The following is a 26,705-nucleotide window of genomic DNA, read 5'->3' as shown; positions in this document are numbered from 1 at the left end:
TCTGATTTTTAAATCATTCAGCTGGTAGCTTTTTTTTTGATGAACATTTTAAAATAAAATAATCAGAGTATACCTGTTTTCTAGAATATTTGCCTGTGTCCTTTTTAGTTTGTTTAATGGCTAACCCTCCTCAACTGATTTGTGTTATTTTCTTTATTCTAGAAGTAATTGACAAATTTAACACTATGGCAATAATTGATGGGAAGAAAGATCATGTGAGTCTGACTGTTGACAATGTTCATCTGGAGTATGGAGTAGTTTATGAGTATGACAGCACGGCTGGAATGAAGTGCCACGTGTTAGAAAAAATGATTGAACCAAAGGGATTTTTCAGCTTGACTGCAAAGGTATGAAGCAATTTTTGTTTGTATTAATTCTTACCATGCTTAATTCCAGTGGAGCAACATCTGTCTTTTACTTATTCTTAGGATTATGTGTATTTCATGTAATATTTTATAATTGGTCATCTTTATCCCTCTGACATTTTGGATGATTGTGTACTCAGGAAGCAAACTAAATTATGATACTGTCATAAATTAAGCCTCTAAACTGAAAAACTGTTGAAGAACTCGAAAGTCTTCCATTCCTCCTGTCCCTCTCCCTTTTTTCTTAATTATCAAATAAAACTTGAAAAAAGGTGAATGACTCACTGAAATGTCAAAACTTGGTGAAGGTATGCTGTGGTTTCCACAAGTTATTTATATATATCTTCATATTATATATATAAGTATAATATATATTATATTATATATATTAATATAAATATATATTTTATATATCTCATCAGAATTGCATGTGCAACTTTTAAAATTTGTTTCAGTAAAAGGAGTAGCACGACATCCATCTCTTCTGTGTCTGAAAGTAAAATAAAGCTGTGCATATACAGGCACACACATTGGCAAAACCACAGAGGAAGAAAAACACCAAGTGCAACTTTATAGTTTACATGGGAGCTTTTATTTTGTGAATATTTCCAAATGGTAAAATCTGTGATTGCTATGAATGGGTTGTGAAATTTTTAATACATATTTGGTATTGTCTGGGTCAAACTGACAAATACTGTAGTAACACAACTCTTCTACAAAGATTGTTCTTACGTTTTCACACACATATGCATGCTAACAAAGTACACTTAATAAAAGTAAGAAAACTCAAACTTTTGGGGAGTGTTTTGAGATCTGCAAATTTCTTCTTCTGTTGATCTTTCCATCAGAGGTGTAAAGTAAAGTACTGACCTTTTACTGAAATGACTGAGGCATGGGCATGTTTTTCCCTGACTTCACTTTGGAGCAGGTCATGTTGATGGATAGGGGAGTAACTTCTTGCACCAGCATCACAAGATTTGCTAGAGCTGGTTAGTCAATGCTTCAAGTCATTGGCCTGAAAGATGTTAATTCTTGCTGTAATTATAATTTCATATAAAATGCTTAAGGCATTATTTCCTAACTGCTTAAGAAATATTTTCCATTGTTGTATACAGACTAGTTAAATACTTCCAGCACACTGAATCTGGACCTTAAATAATGATGTGTCATCACCCTTAGTGTTAGACTGGCTAATTTAATATTTAGAAATTATTAAAAAATAATGAGTTGTAATGTGACTCTGTTAGAATAATATAAAGTTTATAACAAGTGATAGTGGTCTAAATGACTACAAAAGGTCCACCGGTATCAAAATCAGATTCACTTAACTCAAAGGCAATAATAAAAATTGTAGTGGCACTTCATGAAACATAACTTTCTGTAAATGGTTTTAAATACTCTAAACATGTACTTCTCTGTGCATTCAGTGGGGTCTTATGCTTCTCTCCATATGCTTCTTTCTCTCTTTGCTGTGTATTCATTCCTGCTTTGCATTTTTAAACGTCTCCATTCTGCATCATATGTAGTAGGGGAGTGAAGTAATCCTGGACAGCTTTTCTTTCTGTTAGTTATTATGATGAGAAAGTATCCAAAGCTATGCTGCAAAAGTTATTGGTTTGGAATGCACTAATTTTTACGTACAGCTGCAAAAAACACACTTGAATTATTTAAGTTTGTATTATTAATTAAACCTGAGATAAAGGAAGCCTAAAAGTATGACCAAAGAGACTGGGGTGTTTTAAACACTGTAGCAGAAGAGTTAAAGGCTTTCCTTAGTTCACAGATTCATAGGATAGTTTGGGTTGGAAGGGACCTTTAAAGGTCACGTAGTCCAACCCCCCTCCAATGAGCAGGGACATCTTCAACTAGATCAGGTTGCTCAGAGCCATGTCCAACCTGACCTGGAATATTTCCAGGGATGGGGCATCTACCACCTCTTGGGGCAATCTGTGCCAGTGCTTCACCACCCTTGTCGTCAAAAATTTCTTCCTTCTATCTAGTTGAAATCTGCCCTCTTTCAGTTTAAAACCATTACCCCTTGTCCTATCGCATCAGGCCCTGCTAAAAAGTCTGTCCCCATCTTTCTTACAAGGCCTCTTTCAGTACTGGGAGGCTCACTAAGGTCTCCCCCGGAGCCTTCTCTTCTCCAGGCTGAACAAGCCCAACTCTTTCAGCCTGTCCTCATAGGAGAGGGGTTCCATCCCTCTGATCATTTCTGTGTCCCTCCTCTGGGCCCGCTCCAACAGGGCGATGTCTTTCCTGTGCTGAGCGCTCCAGAGCTGGACACAGGACTCCAGGTGGGGTCTCACCAGAATGGAGGAGGGGGGCAGAATCCCCTCCCTCGACCTGCTGGCCACGCTGCTTTGGATGCAGCCCAGGAGATGGTTGGCCTTCTGGGCTGTGAGTGCACGTTGTCAGCTCGTGTCCAGCTTTTCATCCACCAGTCCCCCAAGTCCTTCCTGGCAGGGCTGCTCTCAATTCCTTCATCCTCCAGCCTGTGTTGATACCAGGGGTTGCTCCGACCCAGGTGCATCCCTTTTCTTTGCATCCCTTGCCAAGTTCAGCCCCAGCTGCTCCTTGGCCATCTAACCCCATCCCTATACAGCCGGAGCAGCATCCCTGTACTCTTCCCAGGATACCTGTCCCTGCTTCCACCACCTGTGCATTTCATTCTTGCCCTTTAGTTTGACCAGCAAGTCTTGACTCAGCCGTGCTGGTCTCTTCTTGCCTTCCTTTCCTGATTTCTTACTCCTGGGGATCAAGAGCTCTTGTGCTTTATGGAAAGCATCCTTAAAGATCTGACAGTTCTGTTCTGCTCCCTTGTCCCTGAGGGCAGTTTCCCAGGGGGTCCTATTGGCTGACTCTCTGAAGATCTGGAATTTTGCTTTCCTAAAATTCAGTGTCCTGAGTTTACCCTTCGCCTGCCCCATATCACTCAGGTCTGTGAACTCCACCAGTGCATGATCACTGCAGCCCAGACTGCCTCCAATCTTGATGTCACCCATTAGCTCACTCGTGTTGGTGACCAACAGGTCCAGTATTGCATCCCCTCTGGTAGGGCTGTCTGTTACCTGCTTTAAGAATTTATCTTCCATACACTCCAGGAGTCTCCTGGATTGCCTATACGTTGCCCATCCTGATGGGGACCCGAGAAAAAAATTACCTCTGGATCTAGTCATTTATCATCTGTGTCTTCTTAAAAACTTCAGATTTTGCACTCCAAAATTTCTGAACATTGTCTTTTTTTTTTTCTAAACTCCTTGGTCAAACTTACAAATAGTATATTGCATCTGTGATGGTGGAGAGTATAATAATGAACTGTAGCAGAAGTGTATTACAGACATAAGTCCCATGATGGATTAACACTGTATGTGCTGTTTGTCCAGACTACTTTGGGTATCTTTAAAATGTGAGCCTTTTCGTATTTAGGTGCCTTAATCTGAATTTTGTGTGCCTTTCTTAGAAAGCTATTTTGGATGTGTTTTTCAAACACATCTTCAGAGTTGGACCCAACCAGCAATAGGCATCTTCCAAGTTCCGTAACACAGTGAATTTTAATGCCTGACATGTAACTCTAATGCCAAGAAAGGGCTTAAATACTACCTTCATCTTTTCAACATGCCATTTTTTCAGTTTTCTATCACCATCATTTGCTGGTGCTATTTCCATCATAGCAAGACTTCAGTCTTTGCTGGGCAGTATAGCTTACTCTGTACCCTATTTCCTCTTTATATATGCAGAATATACAAGAGGATAGCACTCAGCTTTCTTGTATGCTTTTTCAATGTGTTAGTATCACTCACACTGCCAGACCAAAGGTTTGCTGCAGTAATGAATTAACTCATCAGCTTTGCATAGTGTGTGCTGTTCAAGTAAATACAGCAGATAATGTATTTCAGAGGAGCCATAGTGGTTACATTAGTACGAAATTAGTAATAAATCCATTATCAGACAATGTCACGAGAAGCCAAGTAAAAGTACTCATTATGGGTATAACTTATGCAGGGGATAGTTTTAAAGAAACCTCTTTTGCTTCCCAAGGTTCATTAATTGTTGTTATGCAACATTGCCTGTAACATTAAAAGGCGACATTATCAGGCTTTTCAGCTTTAATTATAAGGGATGATTAGTAAGGGGTTGTCTTAGTCATATTATTTAATAACGTACTGCTCTTGTTTTTATTATCTTAGATTCTTGAAGCACTGGCAAAAAGTGATGAACATTTTGTGCAGAATTGCAACAGCCTCAATTCCTTAAATGAAGTGATCCCCACTGAGCTTCAAAGTAAATTCAGTGTCATTTGCAGTGAGAAAATTGAGCATATCTACCGAAGAATCTCTAGTTATAAAAAGGTATGACTGGCATGTCCTAAGCTTGGTGATATTTGTCTCTTAAGGGAAAAACAGGGGAATGTGGTACAGTTTGAATAAGTCTTCAAAATGTCTATTTGCAATGGCAAAAATATGGCTGAAAGTTTAGGTATTTTGAGGTGCAAATGCCTAAACTGAGTAATTGCATAAAATGTTTTCAAACCATGCTCTTTAATACCCTTTTTTAGACACTGGGTAGATCATATCCTTTCTTCCTTGCTGTAGATACAATCAACTGCATATTTCCCACAAAAGGCCCAACATTCTTGTAAATGCCTTAAACCAATACTCTAGTGAATTTGCAGCTGTTAACCAAAAATGAAGCAATAACAACAGAATTGTTTTTTTTCTTCTAATGCCTCTTAATTTTAAATGCCAAATTGTTACCCTTTTATTCATCTTTTGTGCCCTTCAAATTGGTATGACTTTTTCTAGCATGACTATTAATAGTAATAGCTCTGTAAATTGTTATATTAACTTGGGTTAATAGAACATTATAGCATGGAAAAAAGGAGAAGGTGCTGAGTTTCATACACTTGAGAGCTAAATTAATGAGATGTGAATGAATAAATAACCTGGAATATGACCTCTAGTTGCTGTCAGTGTATTTCTCTATAGTTGTTTAGCTAAGCAGGACATAAATGAATCAACCATTTGTTAATGCAAACTAATTTTTCTCATCCTGGCTTCTGGTTCCTCTCCCATACAACCTAATTCTTGGGAGTTTGGAACTAGTTTGAAGTAGGCCCAAAATGGTTGCAGAGAACTGGCTCTGCCCCGTCTTATCTCAGTTGGGGACCTGAGTTGTGGCATTTACAAACTGGTCTGTTCTGAGAGTTAATAAGAAAAGGAAAAGGAAAAAAAGGAAAAGGGAAGAGAAGAGAGAAGAGAAAAGAGAAAAGAAAAGAGAAAAAAAAAGAAAAGAGAAAAGAGAAAAGAAAAGGAGAAAGAGGTTCAGTGTAGAAGCTTCACACAGTTCTATAAGTTGCATGGAAAAGAACAGATAATGTTTTCTTGTTTTTCAAAGGAAAAAGACAGAAAACTGTACGGAAAACCTGTAGCTTCAGTAGGATGAAGGCCAAAAAGCGGCTTTCCAAGGACTTTTCAGGGTGCTCTCTGACAAGAAATGGAATAAACTGAGGAGTTGAGTCACAGGAAAAGGCATCAAAAGGATTCTGATACTGCATAACCAAACATCCAATCTCTCCATTCTTTCCCTGAATTATAAAACCTCCATGCATTCAAATTGATTAAAAAACAAAATATCTTTTTTAAAAAACAAATTCATTAGTTTTAACTTTAATAACAGTGTATTTAGAGTTCGAGTAACATGTAGGTGGTTTGTACTTTTCCTGTAGCCAAAAAATTTGAGCATGATGTGCAGCCTCTTTACAGGAGGCCAAGACAATAAATGATATTTGATTGTTATGCTGGATGTGAAATAAACAGCCTCAAGGAAGTTTTCATAGTGCTTATACTGTCAAGAAGCAGATATTGCTGATACAAACTGCACTTTCAAGCTCATCTGCTCAAAAATCAGTAGTTTCACAGTTATAGCTTTTAATGACAATTAGTAACGCAATGAATTTCAGGAATAGATATGTCGTTTTCTTGGCAAGGTAAAGGTAACCATAGTTACAGGAGACTTTCGGAGCGCCTGAGCCTGGCTTGGCTCCTGGTTTCACTGTGAAAGTTTGAATTCTATAATTAGAAACCCTGTAGATTTCTGCAGTTCCTACTATTATTATTATCAGAACATTTTGCTCATAATAGACTTTGAGTCCTGTGCCATGAGTCCCAGATGTTTCTCAACATATATATGAAAAGAATTTTGGGCCTGACTTATGACCTGATTAAATCATAGCCAGGCATTTGGTCTCTCTGGAGCAGGATGTGTGGGAGATTGAGATGTGAAATATGTACTGCTTGAAGGAACATTTTCATCGTTGAATGTCCTTAGTGCCCTTCTTAACTGTTTGTACATTCTTCAGCCTTCGAACAATTCCATAATTGGATTTCTTGTAACCTTCCAGATCTTGTTCTGATATAAATATTTAAATGTAATTAATCCATCAGATGTTCATCAGACTGAAGTAATATGACACCAAAATAAACATAAGTTTAAATCCCAGCACAAAAACCTGTTATTACTCAGAAGGGACATACCTTTGTTCAACTGAAGTGTTAGTCAAAAATTGACTGATTGAATTTGTACTGACATTTATTAGGGAAGGAACTTTGCAAGTTAATTTTGAAAATATCCTTATGCATGAGCTATGCTCCATAGCTGAGGTGGGTCTGGAGAGATACTGTAATTAAAATACCAGGGACTTGGAACTGATTATGTCTTTTCCAGAAAATATTCTCCCCTAACAACAAACTGCACTGAAAAGGACACATTTTGACAAAAACCTACTTGTGACTGACAAGTCTCTTTTCCAATGGGAGAGCTTGATCTCGTGATTTTTATGATTCTGAAGTAGGTGTATTTTCTAAGCGTCCAAATTTATTACAGTTCAGTCTTAGCCATGTCATTTTGGTTGACATCGTCTCATCTTAAAAAAACCCAAATAACTCTAAGCCTGTTCAAAAGCCTGCACAAAATTTCAGGTGTTATAGTGAAGGAGATGTAGCTAAGCACTGTATTAGAATTAGACCATAAAACAGAGGGGGGAAAAAATGTTCATCATTGCTGAGCTGATATATGGGGGAGAGAAGAGGGGGTGGACTAGTAAAGTCTGTAAAATACGGTGTTTGCAATTTTTATGTTCTAATGTTTATCAGCTTCACAGAATCACTCAAAATCACAGAATGGTTGAGGTTGGAAGTGACCCCTGGAGGTCTGGTCCACCCCCCTGCTCAAGCAGGGCCACCTAGAGATAGTTGCCCAGGACTGTGACCAGATGGCTTTTGAGTATCTCCAAGGAGGGAGAGCTGACAACCTCTCTGGGCAACCTGTGCCAGTGCTTGGTCACCCTCACAGTGAAAAAGTATTTCCTGATGTTCAGAGAGAACCTCCTGTGTTCTGGTTTGTGCCCATTGCCTCTTGGCCTGTCACTGGGCACCACTGAAAAGAGCCTGGCTGTGTCCTCTTTGCATCCTCCCTTCTGGTATTTGAATACACTCACAAGATCCCCCTGAGCCTTCTCTTCTCAAGGCTGAATAGTCCCAGTTCTCTCAGCCTTTTCTCACAGGAGAGATGCTCCAGTCTCTTAATCATCTTCGTGGCTTTTTGCTGGACTCTCTCCAGTATGCCCATGTCTCTATTTCTGGGGAGCCCAGAATTAGAACCATTACTCCAGGTATGGCCTCACCAGTGCTGAGTGGAGGGGCAGGATCACCTCCCTCCACCTCTGGCAACACCTCTCCTAATGCAGCCCAGGAAACCATTAGGGAGGACTTCATCCTTCCTGAATATGAAATTCATAATTCATAGCTTCCAATTTTGTCTTTATTATAGCTTCAGGCAAAAATTTCAGGTTTTTTTGAAAGACTTTGACCTGAAAATGTCTATGTCAGCAGGTGTTTATAAATGTCATGTGCAGTACAGCACTGGATCATAGAGCATTTCCAGACTTTCTCCCCAGGAAGACACTTAAGGTTTTATTATGTTGCAAGGAAAATAAATTCTATCTCCTTGTTACAAGGCTGTTTACATTTGTAAATATAATTTACTTCAAAAACCAATTCCTCAAAAATATAAAATGAAAAATATGTTTTCTTGTAGAGAAAGATGGAAATTATGAAGTCAAGGCATCTGAAGTCAAAGATGCCTGAAATATTTTAAACTTTTGTTTTCTAGTCAGGTACACAAGTTTTGTCAGCCAAGTGCTGACACATCAAAAGGTGTTAATCAAAGTTCTGTTTTCTTTCTCACATTTAGTTTTCAAGAGTATTAAAAAACAGAGCTTGGCCTACCTTCAAACAAGCTAAGTCAAAGATTTCACCACTTCACAGCAGTGATTTCTGTCCAACCAATTGCCACATCAACGTGATGGAAGTGTCTTACCCTAAAACCTCAACTTCCCTGGGTAGTGCCTTTGGTGTGCAGTTAGACAGCAGAAAACATTCTTCTCATGAAAAGGAAAATAAAAACAGTGATCAAGGTAAGTCAGCTGAGCTTGAAAGAACTAGTTCCAGTGCTTCTGATACAGACTTTTAAAAGGTAACCTGGTTTAGGTTTATGTCCCAAATATTAAAATAAGAATGAGCCTTTATGAAATCCACCTATTTTTGATACTTGGATTTATTTTAAAGCATAGTAAAGGCTAGTCATAATTTCACAATAACTTTTTTCTTAAATAGCTTGACTTTGATAAGCAAAATAAAATGCAAAATTAAATAATTACATGAAGTTTTAAGCAGGAAAATATTTCTATGTCTGTTATGTATTTTACTAACTTTAAAACGTATGTTGAACAAAGATAATGATGTAATCTCTTTGAATTGTTTCCAGGTAAGCTGAATCCGATGATTTATGTCCAACATACCATTACTACTATGGCTGCCCCTTCGGGACAGTCTCTTGGCCAGCAAGAGGGCCATGGTCTGAGGTACCTCTTAAAAGAAGAAGATTTAGAAACACAAGATGTCTATCAGAAATTGCTGTTCAAATTACAAGCTGCACTGAAAGAGGTGGAAACATGTGTCTGTCAAATAGATGAGTAAGTAAATGTTACCATCTGGACTTTCCTTTAATTTTTCTATTGAAGGTACCAATAAATCTGGGTATCCTTTTTGTGTAGCATAGGATCAATGTTGACTTCAGATAGAATTGAAATAAAGCAAAGAATCTAAGTTTAGATAATATTATATTTTGTTATTTTTCCCAGCATCCCTGATTTTTTCCCCACTTTAATTTGTAGCTTTTCTCTAGAATGTGGAAACGCTAGTTATTTTGAGATGAGAGAAATATGAGGCACACGTCATCTAAAATTTCACTAGGAATGGAAACAAAGGGCAGAGATATAAAAATAACTTTTATTGAACTCTTCAGGTATTGCTGAATAGTCCCAAAGATTAATTTGTAGGTAAAGCATTTTTTACCCATAGGTAGATTATTAATTTGTTAGATATTTTTCAAAAACAAATTTGCCTTAATGAAGAACTGTGGATCTAGGGAGAGGTGCTCTTTGGTGATTAGGACACTTGGCTTGAATGTGAGAGACCCAGAGTCTCATCACAGTGTGTCCTAATTCAGGACAAGGATTTAAAACTTGCTTTTCCATTTGTCAGGTAAGTGGGTTCACTGCTAGGCTATTCGCTGTTTTGGGATGAGGAGGAAGAAGGATGATAGGTTTTCCAGTTTTGAAAGATCCCATATGTAATGCAAATGTCAGAAATCATTCATTTTGAAAATACAAATGACGTAATTTTTTTAGTTTAAAAGCCAGTCTTTCATGATCTCCAGTTTGGAAAAGTGGTGTATCATTGCTTCTCATGTTATTTTGAAGACTGTACAATGATTTGTCCTTTCTTAGTTATTTCAGAGGAGGAATTTTTTTGTACTGTATTAATAGTAGTGTAATGTAATAGTTACATTACAATTACTTATTACTGTGTATTGCCTACTGCAATAGGAATGAAAGTAAGAGTGGCCTCAAATATTTTAAAGAAAACGGTGTGTTCTGTGCCTTTACATAGTTCTGCTACTTACGATGCTGAAAATGAAGTCAGTTAATTAAATTTAAGATAATTTTGGTGCTTGGGTGTAGTTAAAAATGACTGTCTGTAGAGCCTGTGTGGTCACTCTTCCTCAAGGAATTCAGGAAATTATATGTGGATGTTCAGTCAATATTTCAGGAAGTTCCAGTAACCAGTCTGCCACACCTTTCCTTTCCACTCCCTTGAGCCCATGATGCAAGAGTGCAGGAACTTCTGAGCTTTTCTTTCATACACATGTATATATAAATACACACAGACACACCTATATTGTGTGTAGTATATATATACACACACACACATATATTAATTTTGAGAGTCGCACAGTTGTGACAGTAAACACAAGCGTTCACTTTTTTTTTTTGATAAATTTCCTGTACACTGACCTTGTAGCAGATCTTGTATAAGGTGCACAGATTTACTCAGCGAATTTTACCTTTTGCTCTTTGTAAGACTGAGACTTTTCATGCTTTATTCCTCATGGACTTTGAGTCGACTGCCAGTGTGTAATACTGTGGAGGAAAGTGGTTTTATACAGGAAACAGGATAGCTAAGGGACCTACTTAAAAGTGCTGAACAGGGAAGGGGGAAGCCAGGACTATCTGAGTGTGAGCAGTTCAGCAGTACCTGGTGTATTATATTAGTTACAGCTACTAATTAACTCTTGAGAGAAGAGTCAGGACTACTAAGAAACAAAAGGTAAGGTAATAAGATAGGATAATCAAACAGCTGTGCTTTAATTAGAAATATTCATACTTCAGCAGCTAGGAGGAAATGCTTGAACATACCAATCCTTGAACTTTATATATAAAGACTGTAGAACTGTTTTCTGTTATGACATAGCAACAATAAAATTAATAGTTTTATTTACTGAATTGCTTATTATTATAAGCAGTCCTAATTATTATAATTTTCTCAGGACAGAAAATATGAACATGGTATCACAATTCTAAATTTATATGATCCTGAATGACAGAAAAATTGGGTTACTAAATGACTCTTTGGTACCCTTTATAACAGTAGTGTTTCAAAAACTTTTGCTCTTTCATGTTACCAAATGTCTCTGCTCTGTGTTGAGGTCAGCAGTGGTCTCCCTCTCAACTCCCAAAATCTTGGGGCAGTGTTATCTACCCAACCTCTCCTATCTGTTAATGAATGAAAGTGAACTGAAAACCAAGTGTTTCACCTGAAGAGCAGGGCTGTGAGAGCTTATGGATTATGGGAAGGGAATGTCTAAGAGAGGATGTGTACTCCTAGCATTATCTTCATAATAACTTTTGTTATGGATCGTTGATGAGATTAGGTTGCATAACAAATACAGTACTGATGGGGAGAGAAAGAGATATATACACAAAAAAGCCATATATCCCCTTTCCACAGCCTCTCAAAGTTCCACTGATTCCTTGTTCAAATAGTATCCAAGTACTACTTTAGTACCATTTCCAGATACTCACCATTGATGCTAGGTAAAATACACAGATATTAGTCCTTCTTCAAGTTGTTTTCCACACAGTGACTCTGCTTCCACGATCCCAGCTGTTTTTTGGAAAGATGTCTGTTGGGAGTATACAAGAAGCTTGAACATTTTCTGAGCCTCTGTGGAGTGAGGAACAGGCAAAGGAGCTCACAGGTTGCATAGTTTTTTTGTTACTGCCTATGGCTATCCATTTTTAACGCTTTGACTGACAATAGCAGGTTTTGTTTGTTTCTGACATACTTTTAGGATTGTGTTGATTTGGCTTGCATATAGGATTAATTCTACATGTGAGGATTTTTTTTGGTTGAGATTTGAATTTCTCTGTTTCATGGAAATTTTCTTCATTGTTACAGGGACTTCCTAGCTGTTAGTTACTACTCATTCACATATTTCTTCTATGAGAGGTAGACGTCTAAGATAATTTTGTTTGGGGTAGACTCATCTCCAAAGAAAATATAATGTGCATGTGCTGTATTTAAGAAATTAAAGAAAACCACTTTAAAAAAGCCTATGTAAGCATGATTATTGGTGGTTTTTTTCATCCAGATTTGGGTTTTGGACTTCCTGAATTGGGTTTCTAAGAGCACTTCAGTGATCTCAGGAACTACCAGCTCCAGAACTCTGTTATCCATAGTTCCAACTTTTGTTCATGGTAGTTCAGCAAAAAAATTTTCCTTAGAAATAGAGCCTTGCCTGCTGAGGGAAAGTGAAAAGCTCCCTTAGGAGAAGTTCCAGCTACCTTCATCAGTCTTTTACTGAGATCTTGGCAGCAGTGACTAAACAGTCACATAAAAGAAGAGGATATAATAGTCTGTCTGTGTCTTGACAAATAATTACTCAGGGGAAGATATTTTCAGGAGCTGAAATTGCATTTCATTATGTTTGTTTCTTACTCTTGATTGTTTTCTTGCAACAACAAAATCCACAAGAAGTTACCAGAATGGATCTGCCGAAAGCCCATTTTTGTTTTCCTAGAAGTGGATGATAGCAGGAACACAAGAAAAAGCAAAAGTACAGATTAATCCTTGTCCCTATCTCATCTCATCTCATCTTCCAGCAGGCAGTGCTACAAGGTCTTCTTGGAATGGACCTTTTGTTTTAAGAGCTCTGTTAGAATGATCTGCCATGAATTTGTCTGATCCCTTTTTTTGAACCCTTTCGTATTCAGAAAATACATTTTACAAGTACTAAGGACTGATTTTTCTAAGGTCTGCATTTTCATAACAAATTTATTTTAGGACATGTTCAAGAACATGTATGCTCCAACAGGTAGATCTAAACTGAACATATGTTGTAAAATATGCGCCCCACCTTTCGTCCCGTCCTCATGGAATGCAGCTAACTGGTGACTTAAGTGATAGGGAAGAACTGAGTTGTGATTTCATGCTGATATGAGGTGATAAGGCATCATGTAGCCCAAAAGATGTCTGTCTAGTGGATGGGTGGGTTTAAAAAGTAAAATTATTACCTTTTGTATAGTTTTTCTATATTTCAGTTACAGTTCAGATCAGTACCTTTTCCTATATGTAGGATAAATATCTGTCTGTTTATCTCTTGTTAGCTCTTAGCCAGAGAAAGTTATGCAGAAATGATGAAAGGATTTGCTAAAAAACTTTCCTTATCATCCTTGTTTCCCTAAAGTGAATGTCAAACCCTATGCTAACAGCTATCGGGTCATGATTTCAATGAGACCAAGCTTGATATACCATTTGAGGTATGTATTAATTGCTGTACAGTCAACAGACAGCATTATAGGGATAATCTACCCTATTGCATTTCCAAGGTATATGGCTTCCTAATTTCTTTCTCAAAACTGTCCATTCCTGAGAGTCAGGAAATTATTTGAGTATACTCACAAACATTATAGTTGAACACGGTGTTGAACACTTTGTCTGTGTTTTGTATGCAAAAAGTAGCTGCTCTGAGTCCAGAAATTTCAACCTGTAAGAACAGCTTAGGATCTGCTTGTTTTCTGAATATCTTTGTCAAAAGAGTAGAGAAATCGATAGCTCAGTACTGATGTAACTGTAGCTGAACAAACTTAACTTTGTTAGGATTAAGAATGAATTACTTCAACTGGCAGAGCCCCACAAAATTAAGGTGGAGCTCTAAACCACTTAAAATCAGAATTCCCCCCTTGTGTAATGCCACACATACTAGCATTGTTATGAGAAATAAAAGTAAAGGAAAGAATTCTGAATGCTACCCTTTAATAACAATTAGGGCAGCATTTTTTTTCACAAAAGATATGCATCTCCCATAGTTTCCCTTCAGAAATGAGAATTATGTGGGGGAAAAAAAAAAAATCTAACATACGTTTGAATCCTGCCATGTATTTGGTAGAAAGTTTGCCAGTTCACCATTCTGACAGCTCCTACAATAAAAGCCTGCTACTGTGTCTAAATACATTACAGGAAAAAAAGCTTAATTCAATGTCTTCTGATTTTGGGTAGTTAGAAGGTAGTTTTTGCAAGAGAAACACTGCCTTTCAAATAAAAATATTAGTTTGAAAACGTCGTTCTAATGGAGTGTTTGAGTAGTATGAATTAAAGGGCAGTTGCCCATTATAGCTGTTCTGATCTTAAAAGTAAATTAGAACATCTCAGTATGAGTTAATCACCCCAAAATATGAATCCTTTGCTTCCAGTATTTGTGTATGTTCTAAAACTAACAATCTGTGCTGTTCTCTCTTCTTGACTGGGTGTCACTTTTGTGCTCGTCACAGGAGCTTGTAGATTAATCATCAGTTTTACTAGTGATGGTGGCTTAGACACTTTGAATGTCAGGAAATACATAGATATGTTAACAAAGATTCTTAAAATGTCTTAGTAAAATAGCTTGTGATGCAGGCTGGCATGTCTGGTACAGTAGTAATTGAGAAAATAAATACTTTTCGCAGAGACAGAGTTTCTTTGGTTTGTTTTCTTCGTTGTGTTTAAAAATAGTTATGTTAATATAAAATTTGACCCCAAGTGTTTAAGAATGTGCTGTATTTCTTCCCCAGCCAGAATCACTGCCTTATGCAAGATTGAGTATTTAGTAATGCTAATGGGTTTCACTGTTACACTTTTTAACAGAATGTGTCTCTGTCACTTTCTTCCTTTGTTTCAAATAGATACGGACTGAATTAAAATGTTCTCTTCACATATTATAGAATAATAGTTGGAGGGTGTTGATGAGAAATGTTATCCTGTTGTTAGCTCACTTTTGAAAAACATCGATTTATCTTCTTTTTTTTTGGTCTCACAGCCTTCTTTCTTCAATAACGTACTCCCCCAAATCAGAACGTAAAACGCCTGAGCCTTTAATACCAGCAGACAGTGACAATGAAAAGGGGGAAAGGAATGGGAAGAAAGTCTGTTTCAGTGTGACAGGTGATGAACAAGAAGATTCTGGTCATGATACTATCAGCAACAGGGATTCTTACAGGTAACTTTACTAATAATATTTTTATTTGTCAACTGAATCAAACCTGTGGGTTTGTAGACTGTCAAGTGGCTATGAAAAATATCAGAGTATAATCATTCTGATATTTTTAACTGAGGATTAACTAGCATCAAGATGTGTTACAAGATGTGTAAAATAAACTCTTCTTGAGTACAGATTAGTTATTAGATCTCTGTATCCCTAACCTTTATAGGATATCATAACCAGAGCTGTAAAGCTTTACTAAGATTACTTGTCTTATAAAAACCAGAAATAATTTCTGTTACTGTGTTCCCCAATAACAAACCAAATATCTGCTATGGAAAGCAAGATGCCAGAGCCACCACTCTTGCTGATCCAAAGAAAAAAAAAATCTGTTTCTCAACATATATTCCTCATCTTCTTCCACTGAAAATATTGTAGCATCATCTCACTTCCAGAATTCATAATGTGTCATGTTTACTGTTAATTAAAATACAGAGAACTTTGAAAAGGAAGGAGTAATTACAGCAAGCATAGGTCTTACAAAGATTTTCTTCTGATGCTTAGAGAGAATTGGTTAACTACACAATATAAAATCTAAATTAAAATTTTAGCTGCAAGTAAAATAAGGGTTCATTATTTGTTCATTATGATGGTTCATTATTATGCTCAGAAAGTAGAATCTCAGTAGGGTCATTGTTTTTCTACAGAACCCTGTGTTGCTGAGATCTCTTTCATAAGCTAATATTTGATTACTGCAGCATGGTAGTTAGGAACTCTTTGTCAGAGTAGAAACAGAAATGTACATATAAATTTGAACAGAAATAAATGTAGAGATAATTTGCACAGATTAAGTCCATCTTGGTCTAACCGTGGTGAACACACAAGCAAAGTGCCCTTCCAGCTGAAGTGCATTTAGGGGTTTCTGCGTGTCCGTGATGTGTCAAACTGACTGTGCAGGAGCTGCTCCAGTGGTCTGCACTTGTTCCAGTTGGGAAGTTCCCCAGCTGGCACAAGATTTGTCTATGGAGAAAGAAGATGTGACTTAGGAAATGAGTGTCTCTTGGTTTAAAATACTTTCTTTATTCTGATTACAGTCATCTATAGTCCATTCTGACTGTTGAGGAATGATACAATCTAGGGTTCCATATACAGAATAATAATAAAATCTGTGAGTTTAGAACAATTGTTGGAGTGAGATTGGAATTTTTTGTTTCTTTGCTTAAATTACATTAGGTAATACTTAAAATCTCCAGATCCCATTATGCCACTGTGTTATTATTAGAACAAGTAGGCTCATTTCAGCTGTTAGAATGCCCTCATTTTGTGTTCTAGGGTCTCATTCTAAACCTTACAATATAACACCATAAAAACGCAGAATGATATAGCTAATACATCTAATCTGTTTCTCATTTTCCTGAGTTTTATTTTCTCATGCTTTGCACAATCCAGTTTTAAATAGCCTTCATCTTCCCTTTGGAGACTTTAATAAGTGAATAGAGTTAGTTAGAAAACATTTCTTAATATCCAGCCAGAAATTCTTAATACTCCTTGGGACTGTTCACCCTCTGTTAGGAACATGTTGTTACTGATGTCTTTTCACCTACTTAATGGATATGACTGTAATTATATCATATTGCTTCGTTTGAAAGTTTTCCCCATTCACTTACCTGGTTGGCTACAGGTCCAAAACATATACTTTAGCCAGGAAATGGAAGTCAGTATGCCAAAACTAGTAAAAGATCACTTCTATTTTTACAATAGTAAAGAAAATGAGTAGGGAGCACATGGGAGTACATGGATAAATGCAGCATTATATATAAAATATACATACATATATCTTGATGAGTGCATACACGCAATTCATAACATCCTTTAGGTACGCTTCTAGATTATCTTATATTCGTTTGGGTTTTTAAGGCTTCCTGTGCCACATAATTACTTAAGCATTTCCTGAGTTGAAACTAAACAGTCATCATGAAATGTCTAAGTAACTCTGTTGAAGACTTTGAATTCAAATTTATCTTCATAAGATCTTTAGTACAAAAGGCTATGTTTTACTCTGTTTATGCTGCAGAAGTAGGAATGTTCTCTGTCTATTTTTTGTACAGAACAATTAATTTTTGAGGGGGGAAGGTGATGTGAGTGAGTGTAATATCTATAGCAGAGAAATGAGCAGCAGAAAAATACACATTTTAATCCCCAAATCTCCTTACTAGACCAATGTGGGTGACATTTTGTATGTATAGAAGTTTTCACTGAAGTCACAGATGTAAATGTCTGTACATCTACCAAAATGAACAGCTGGAAGAGATGGGATCATAAACTGTATTTTGGCTAGCAGGGAAAAATAGTTTTTAATTTGAGTTTTGGTGCTACGCAATTGGATCAAATCTCTTCTAAACCTGTTATGGACTCTAGGTTGCAAATCATAAACCAGAGTGTTTTGTCATTTGTATTAGCTATGGACTAGGAGTACAGAATTTAAATGTAGATTTACTAAAACATTTGAGGCCACAGTTTCAAAAACTGTCACTTGTGTGAGAAAAGTTGATTGTTTTGCATTGAAAGTGTATATTATCATTCTGCAAGTACTTGTGCACATGCAAGGTGAAGGGAGACAATTGAATCATTGTTTTGGGAACCTGGTCCTCTGTGTCCGACCAGGATTGCAAGTGACGTGCTGGCCTAAATATAGGGGTCTTTATTGTTGATAAAGGGTTGTACAGACCATCTCATCATTAAATTTAAAAGTGGATAAGGGAAAGAATTTCCATTACTTTGATACAGAGCCTGTATTGAAGGACATGACTTTATTTCTTTTTTTTTGTTTTGTGTTTTTTTTTTCAAGCGATTGCAACAGCAATAGGAACTCCATTGCCTCATTCACCAGCATTTGTAGCAGTCAGTGCAGTTCTTATTTTCATAGTGATGAAATGGATTCAGGTATGTTCAGAAAAGTCAGCTATGAATCTGTCATCTGTTCCTTTTATTCAGTTTTATTCTTTCCATTTGCCTGGCAGTTTTGTTGTTTTTGTTTTAAAAAGTCCATCCTCCTTGGTAATAGTGGTATATCATCTTGCTTCTGCCTAGCCTAGTGCTGCATTTCTGTGTCCTTCTTTGAAAGACAGCAAACATTCCAACATCTCTGTGAATAGACCGAATTAGTTAGAGTCACTGCTTTTAACCACTTTCATGCCTTGACCTTAACAGTGCGTTATGTTGCACAGAATAAGGAGCATTTTAGGTGAGCGTGGAATGCTCTCCCCGCCTGCGTGAGCACCCAGACGGCAGGATACGGTTGTGTATGTTTGTAGGAAAGAATGTGAGACCACATAGAAGCACATACTTGTTTATGCCATGACAAATTGAATTTAAATAAATGCAGCTGCTAATGGGAATGAGATGGGATTTAACTGCATGGAGTACAAGGTCATATACGCAGCGACTAATAATAAAAAATACTTGCTCTGAGATAGGAGTTTATCATTTGGAAATCATGAAAAGAAAGAACTGGGCATGTTAGTTGAATATGAGCCACCAGTGAGACTTGGCCAGAGAAGGCAAATTTTATTGCTGATTGTACTAGGAGAGGTATTTTCAGTTGGGACAGGGAGTATTAATGACATTATGCAAGGTATCTGAGATGCCTTGTAAATAATGCAGTTCTAGGCAGCTACTTTCCAGAAATTATGCATACATGGTACTTAGAAAGCTGAGAAAATACAGAGGAAAAGGATGAAGGACGTAAAGAACCGTTAATGAAAGAGGAGACCCAGGGTCTATATCTTCAATTTAAGATATAAATGAGCTGATATGCACTTGTGAAGCATCAAGCTGAGGTACCAACTGAGGTGCCTAAAAGAACATGTCTCTGCTAGCCAAGCGCAGATACGGCATTCAAGTTGATAAATATTGCTCCTCAGTGAAACTCCCACTCTCCTGGCAACTTAATTTTCTCCTAGTTCCAAAGCTAACCTGGTTAACTTCAGATCAGGGCTCATTGGCACCGTGCTCCATCTGTTGCAATTAAAATCCTGTGAAGGGTTATAACTACTGGCTGAAAGGACATCTCAAGGAGCTAAAAAAGTGAAGGAGAGAGATGTGCTATTTAAGTGTTTCACTGACATAAGAAAAATGAGTCTAGATTGACCATGAATAAATTTGGATTATAAATTATCAAGTGGCTACTTCTTATCTGTCACTGCAACAGCAAGGGAGAAGAATTGAGTTTCAAGCTCCCATTTTTCACAGCTTTTGAAAGAGTTCAGGTTGCATTACCTGCTGTCTGAGTGAGCGAGTGAATGAGGGCAGTGACCTAGCTAGGAGAGTCGTTCTCCTTTGTACTCTCTTAGGAAATGATGTGGTATGTGCTACTAAGAGTTTCATATCAAATACAGCGTTTGGATGCTGTATTTTTGTTGAATTAGTAAAATCTCAGAACCATTTAATAAGTAGGAATATTAAGACTGTAAATTGTCTGTAGAGTCCCTATAAAAATTTTATGGTAAATGCATTTCAGTGACTTTGTGTCTGCTATATTAGGTTCACGCTACTTAGCCATTTAGTCTAGTGTTTAGGATGTTCTCAAGCATAGAAGAATCGTGTGTTCTGGTCACAGAATGGTTGAGGTTTGAAGGGACCTCTTGAGATCATCCAGTCCAATCCCTTGCTCAGTCAGGGTCATCTAGAGCAGGTTGTCCAGGACCATGTCCAGCTGGGTTTTGAATATGGTCCTTTCTCTAAGAGCTATTTCTGTATTATTGAGTGACTACGAAATGCAAAATATTTAGGGAGAACAGTTACTATAATCCTGAAAGCCTAAGCATCAGTCTGTGTGCAAAGCAGATTATCTAAGCTACAAAGGTTTTGGAAAACATGCTGAAACTTCTAAACAATTTTTAATTTTAAAATATTTTTCAGGTGATGAGCTTCCCATAAGTGTTCGAATCTCCCATGATAAACAGGACAAGCTCCATAGCTGTTTGGAGCATCTTTTTGGTCAAGTATGAGATTATTTATCTTGGCTTTGATACTAATGTCCATGTTTGAGCTAAGATGTCTTTAGCAAATACTTCTTTTTCTTTTTACTTTTGCTTTCCACTGTTTACTGGGATGGTATGTATTTACTCATTCTCCTTCAGTTTTCTGTAAATAGTTCAAAACGGCGAATTAAACAGGTCCTTAGATTTAGTCTAACATTCTCTAGCTTGTTACGTTAATGAGAGCCATTAGGTAAGAAAGAATCCAAAGCTGCTTTTCTGTAATCTGTGTTTCTTAAAGAAAGAATTCCTTATTGTTGTTGTAAAAAACATCTTTCTCACAGAACCTTGTTCCCAACAGGTTGATTCAATTGTCAATCTTCTGAAAGGACCAGCTGTGATGAGGGCCTTTGAGCAGACAAAATACTTTACACCAGGTCGAGGCCTCCAAGGTAACATTTAATTCTATCTGTGAGAATCAAAAGGCAGCTTGAAGGATGCATGGATATGGCTATCTACTCCTTGAGCTGGGTGTTAAGGAATTGATTTTGCTTAATCTTGGCGTGTTCTGCAATAATTGATTGTTGCAATTCTTGCTAAGTAAATCTTATTCTTTGTTGAAAATTGGCTTGTTACAATTTTATTGCACAACGTATATGAAAGAATTTCAGGTTTGTTGGAAAGTTGGCTTTAAATTGTGGACTCTGAACTGACTGTAAAAATGCCAAGACTTTTGAAGCAGGATAGAGGTTTTGTATATTGCAGGTGGTTTTATTACGTTTTTGTGTCAACTACTGAAGACATTCCTGATCTACTTTATTACTAATGCCACATTTTTTTTCGTAGATACATTATTTGTAAAGTTGATTTAGAAATAATTTGCAAATGTAAATTTATAGTCACAGTAATATTTATGCAAATATATGCTTATGTAAGTGTCATTGATAGTTTAAAATAAAGCCTGTATGTAATTTCAGCTACTCTGCTACTTACATGGTTGTTTAAATAGGTATCTGGTAGTAGGCATAAGATTGTGCAAAGGACTTCTTTCAGTGGGACAAGTAAAAAAGGAAAAAAGCTCAGTGAGGGACCGAATGTTGTATTAATATGTATAATAGGTTTGATTATGATTTTATTGATCCTGCATATGTCTTTTGGCAAAGAAAACTGATTTTAGATGGCCAGAGGGTGGATCTTTGGCTTTTATAAATCACCAAAATCCCGCTGAAGTCAACAAACCATAATTACTATACCCCAGTTACCTGGTTTTACAGAGCCTGAAGTACTTCTCTGCTCACTGAATTTGCATGGAATACCACATAAGCTCCTCTTTCTCTTTTTTTTTTTTTTCTTTTGTTTCCTATTTTGGGACCAGGGTGATAGGGATGATCCTAGAGCATTTCTGCTCTCTCGTGTTTCTCAGTGTTTCAGATTGAGTACCTGTCTGGCTCACAGAATAAAATGTTATCCTATCAGTGGTATAATAAATGTTCCGTTAGACACAATTATATTTTATTCTTGATCTGTGCCATCTTCATGAACCGTACAAAGAACACTTCAGTGATTTGAAAGAAAGATAGACTAGGTTAAGCAATAAGTAATTTTGTTTTGAGTTTAATTTTTGAATTAATTTTGCCTCTAAAAGTTCCAGGGTCCTGCTTACTCCATGGAGACAGGCACCTCCTATCTTATGTACCTGGTTCAGAAGGAATCATGTTTGGGAATGCTGCTCTCTCTCTCTCTCCTTTGACTAAGTAGGGAGCTTAGATGACTGTTAGACGTGTCACCCGAGCTTTAACTAGAGTTAAATCAGTTGACATCTCCTGGAGCTGTGAAAACATTTAGGAAGAAGTAACGTCTTACTGTGGCTTTCTCAGGAGGTTTAAGCAGAAAAATATTATTTTTGTCCTTGCTTAGAGTTTCAGCAGGAAATGGAACCAAAGCTTAACTGTCCAAAGAGGCTGCGACTCCACATCAAGCAAGACCCTTGGAACCTCCCCAGCAGCGTCCGAAGTCTTGCCCAGAATATCAGAAAATTTGTTGAAGGTTAGTAAGAACAACATGACCATAAATAAACACTACAAACGACAAAGAGCATGAGGAGGGGAAAAGATACAACTGCTTTGTGTTGCTGCTAGGCAAGGTTTGCTGAACACAGTGTAGTCTATGGGAAATGCCTGAATTTCAGGACTTTTTTGTGTTCTTAGTGACAGAGTTAGTGGAGTATATCTCAGTTTTCTCGTGCTCACCCTATTGGCTTCAGATACTGAAGAGAAAATCGTCTCTTCTGACAAGTGAAAAGAAATGAACCGTATGTTGCATGTCCTATGTTATTTCAGCTGCTGCTGAAGTCCAGTGGGCTTGACTGATTTGTCACAGAACTTTGTGGGACTGATACACCAAAATGGGGCTTTCCTTGAAATTAAACTCCCTTTTCTCTACCATATTATATGGAAAGATGAAGACTCTGCAGGACAACTTTTGTCCTGTATCTTGCTCTTATCTGTCATCAATCTGGAATCATTATCCCTCTAAAATCATGCTCCCTCTTCTTCCATGAAGGCAGACATCTTCTGTTTGTTTTCACTTACTCACTCCATTACAACTGATCCTATCACTCCTTCTCCTCCACCTCCGTCCCACCACTGTCTAAAAGTTACCTAGTGCTCTGCTGCTCTTCACCACCAAGTAACAATGTGAGTTGGGATTTTCTGTCCTCTTCCCTGGCTACATAAGCAAGTAACTGGGATTTCTTTTTCAGAAAATCTTGCCTGTACCTTCTGCTTTATTTCCTGTGCCGTTTCATAGAGAACCAGAAATAATGAGCAAAATGATTTTTATAAAACTACTTGCACTAGGAGTCTATGTGGGAACAAAAACTTTTATCAGGTCTAGCTTTAAATGATTTGTGTGTGTATTTAGCTGCTTTTGTTTTGTTGGCTGACTTCCATGGTGTCTTCTAATGAAACTGCTAAATTTCAGATCACTGGAAAAGAACTTCGTGATAAGTTCTAGTAAGATAAGCCTCCGAGAACAAACTGGCCAAACCAAACAAACTCCTCCTCCTCTGACTTTTGGTATTTCTCATTTCAGATACAGTCAAATTTTCAGACCCTGGGTTAGGAAATTATAAAAACAACTACAAAAATATCTTCTGTTTTTTGAGTCAATCACAGTGGGTTGACTCTCCAATACTAAGAACACTTCTTTTAGTTTAATGGTGGCTGTCACTGAGTGAAAAAAGAATAAATATTTTTGGATCCTTTTTTCTACAGATCTATCTTCAGCCTAAGCCAAATTATATTCACATATTAATCATGGTTTCTTTCACAGTTCAGGAGGAATGGAAATATGTTTTTAACAGTCCTTCATTGGCCACCTTCTGAAGCCAAGCCTAACAGACTATTTTCACACAAATTGCTTGCCCATAAATAGAATTAATAGACTTAACCCATTTCAACATAGGTCATATATCCTCAATATTGAGCTAAGGTTATTCAGATAAATTTGGTTTTAAACTTACCACAAAATTTTGTGGGAGAGTTCAGTGAGGTCCAAATGACTTGCTGCCTCTCTATAATACAAAACTTCCCATTTTACAATACTATTGTAATGTAATGGTGATACTTATCAGAAGGAATCTTGATGTTTACAGAACAATAAAACTGTTGGCATTTTTTAGTGTTTTAGAAATTAAGATTAAAAGAGGTTTTTTCTATTAACACATTATAGTAACTAACTTTATTGCAACTGTCATGCTTGTGAATGGTGCATAGTTCAGAGAGCTAAATAGTAAAAGGCATTGTTCTTGTGCTGTTCAAGGAGAGCACATACTGTGCCTTACCTTCTCTCATCGACATGTTTCAGAAGTTGTCTGCCAATGTTGTATATTCTTGGCTCTCCTTTTCCATCCATGGCATCTGAGTCAGAGATTTCCAAAAACTGGCTTCTGTACTATCTTCTTAATCAAATAACATGGGTTTACTTATCATCTTAGGTTGTATTTTCACCATCAGTCTTTACATCTTTCTATTCTCTTGCAGTTTTCTTTAATTTGATTCCTATTCACGAATACTTGTTCCTGAGAAGTACTCTGGAGAATCATGATCCACGTCTTTGTCATAATTTTGATTTGCCTGCGGGACCAAGGGGTTCGTGTGACATAATGGATACCTGAGAGCCTAGGTTCTTGTGGGTTCCCTGGCACAAACAGCATGAGGGAGAAATAGGAGAATGGAAGTGAATAATTGCTTCTCAAGCCTTACCTGTCCAGACATGCCTTGGAAACTATATGTAATTCAGTGTTGAAAAGATTCAGGGCAGAAATGTGCCCCTCAGGCAGTTTTGGGAGACTGCTGTGATTTAGACAGGCTTAGGCCTGTATAAATTAAACTTGAGACACAACCAGCAGCTGGATCTAACTGAAATCAGATGAGCACAAAGCAGGGTTAAAAATGTTTTAGCAGCTAAGTTTTCCCTTCATATCTTCACTTCTTGTTTTCTCCTTTCCAATCTTGCCTTTATGCATTGTGTTCACGAATGGTCAGGGTATCTAGAAGAATCTCTAATACTGCCCTGAACTATTTCTGGCTAAAAACGTAACACATGGTATGGAGATTTACATCCCCATTTTCTTCTTATTAGCTTGATTCAGAAAAAACAAAAGGTGTCCCCTAATTTGACTGCTTAGTTGGGTTTGTGAGAACAAGTTGAACAAGGTTTTGGGATTTTAGAAGAATCTTCATGTTTGTTTGTAAGTAAAAGGCAGTATTTTAATAATTGAGGAAAGCAGATGTATTTGTCTCTTCTAGCAGGTACTAGAGGAATTAGTCAAAGGAGACCCCAAATACAACTTCGTTCACCCTGGGAAAAAAAATGTAATTAAAAACTCCAATTGTTATAAACATACTTAACCATTATTGATGAATGCTCAAGTAAGGATTAACGCTTTCAGTAAATGCATCTCCTTATTGAAAACTGACTTTCATAAAAATATCACAGGCTATTGTAATTTTTTACTCATTGTTCTATTGCACTGTACAATATACTGTATTAGATTAGACTGATTAGTGTTTTAAAGCAGAAGGAGACATGGGAGCCCCACAAAAATGAGACTTTTCAAGTTCTCGATCTTAGGATTCTTTTTATGTACTTTGTTTAGTAAGTATGAAGAAATGGGAAAACTCAGAATACCTTGAGGATGATTGTTCTGGTCTGTAATTTTTCTTTTTATTAGTATTGGAATTGGGAGAACAATTATAACAAAAATCTAAGGAGGTTTGCACAGATTAAAAAAAATGGAAAAAAACAACCAAACCTTCCTTGACAGTAAATTTAAAACATATGTGGAGATTGCTTTGTCTCATTTCATTTGTCCTACCACATCATTAGAACAAGAAAAATTTTCTGTGGTTACAGTACAAGGCAGCCCTAGAAGGCTAATCAAGTTGATAGAATTGACGTGTTCTCTGAAATAGTACACAGATTCGAGGAGGATTTATCTGGAGCTAAATAACTAAATAAAAGATGAAATTTATTTCTTAGAGTGACTGGGCCTACCAAATTGTTAAACCAATAAAGATAAAGAGAAGTTGTTGACACAGGCAGATCTTTGGAGTGCTTGATTTTAGTGCAGGAGAGAGCAATAGCCAGGGCAGGAATTCAACGTCACTGAATAGAGAAAGAATAATGCAGGTACAGGATTCTGGATGTACGTGAGATATGTAACATGAGAATTGGAAAGCAAAAGAGGAAAAGCTGAGGGACGACTCGATTAGGAACCAGGAAAATGAACAAGACGGATGGAAAGAAAGGGACCCTTCAGAAGGAAAGAAAAAACCAAAACTGGCCAGCATAACAGTAGAAAGGTGTAAAGAGAACAAAGAGGAGGAGAAATTTCTGTAGTTGCTTTTTCTCAAAGGAAAAAAGGTAAGGGTTTTGGTCAAAAGAAGAGATGTTGCACAGCAAGTCGGATTTGTAGTCAGCTAGTCACATAACTGCATGAGGAAGTGCAGTTGTTTTGCACAATAATTTTGAGTGTAAACAGGAAATACTGTGCAATTGAGAAAGTTCACATCTATTTTAATTTAAATTAGGAGTGAGGAGTGAAAGAACCTTTCAATCATTAAAGGTATGAAAAATTTATTTCAATTTAAATCATAAAACATGCAGTGCAAATCTCAGTCTTATTTAAAAAATATTTTCAGATGTGAGAAACAAAATAAAACTAAAATCTAGCCTTTACTGGCAGAGATCAGAAAAGCAGAATAGCATGATTTAAAAAAAAAAAAAGTGCAAAAGAATGTTTAAGAATAAAAGAAGTTACTACTTTCAATATGCCATGTAGTAAGAAGGGGTGAAAACTTCCACAGCATTTAGAGTTTTTTGAAAAGCAAATGGGTGACATTCAAGGTTCACTTCTAACCTCAGGTAAGTCTCTACT

The 26,705-nt window shown here is 37.0% G+C and overlaps 1 protein-coding gene across 1 annotated transcript in view; it reads left to right on the top strand.

Annotated features, from left to right (window-relative positions):
• The window catches only part of PREX2 (phosphatidylinositol-3,4,5-trisphosphate dependent Rac exchange factor 2), a gene marked incomplete at its 3' end in the record, with an annotated part of 187,125 nt that overhangs the window by 105,434 nt on the left and 54,986 nt on the right, over positions 1-26,705 (top strand). The window contains exons 22-30 of the mRNA XM_082014802.1: positions 163-347; positions 4,556-4,717; positions 8,619-8,841; positions 9,192-9,399; positions 15,123-15,302; positions 18,133-18,227; positions 20,205-20,287; positions 20,625-20,715; positions 22,181-22,309. Of these exons, the coding sequence (XP_081870928.1) occupies positions 163-347; positions 4,556-4,717; positions 8,619-8,841; positions 9,192-9,399; positions 15,123-15,302; positions 18,133-18,227; positions 20,205-20,287; positions 20,625-20,715; positions 22,181-22,309 (1,356 nt within the window). The remainder of the gene's footprint in view (positions 1-162; positions 348-4,555; positions 4,718-8,618; positions 8,842-9,191; positions 9,400-15,122; positions 15,303-18,132; positions 18,228-20,204; positions 20,288-20,624; positions 20,716-22,180; positions 22,310-26,705) is intronic.

The sequence above is a fragment of the Phaethon aethereus genome (genome assembly GCF_964289735.1).
Source record: "Phaethon aethereus genome assembly, chromosome: 2".
NCBI classification, from domain to species: Eukaryota; Metazoa; Chordata; class Aves; order Phaethontiformes; family Phaethontidae; genus Phaethon; species Phaethon aethereus.
This window is presented reverse-complemented; position numbering and strand designations above follow the sequence as displayed.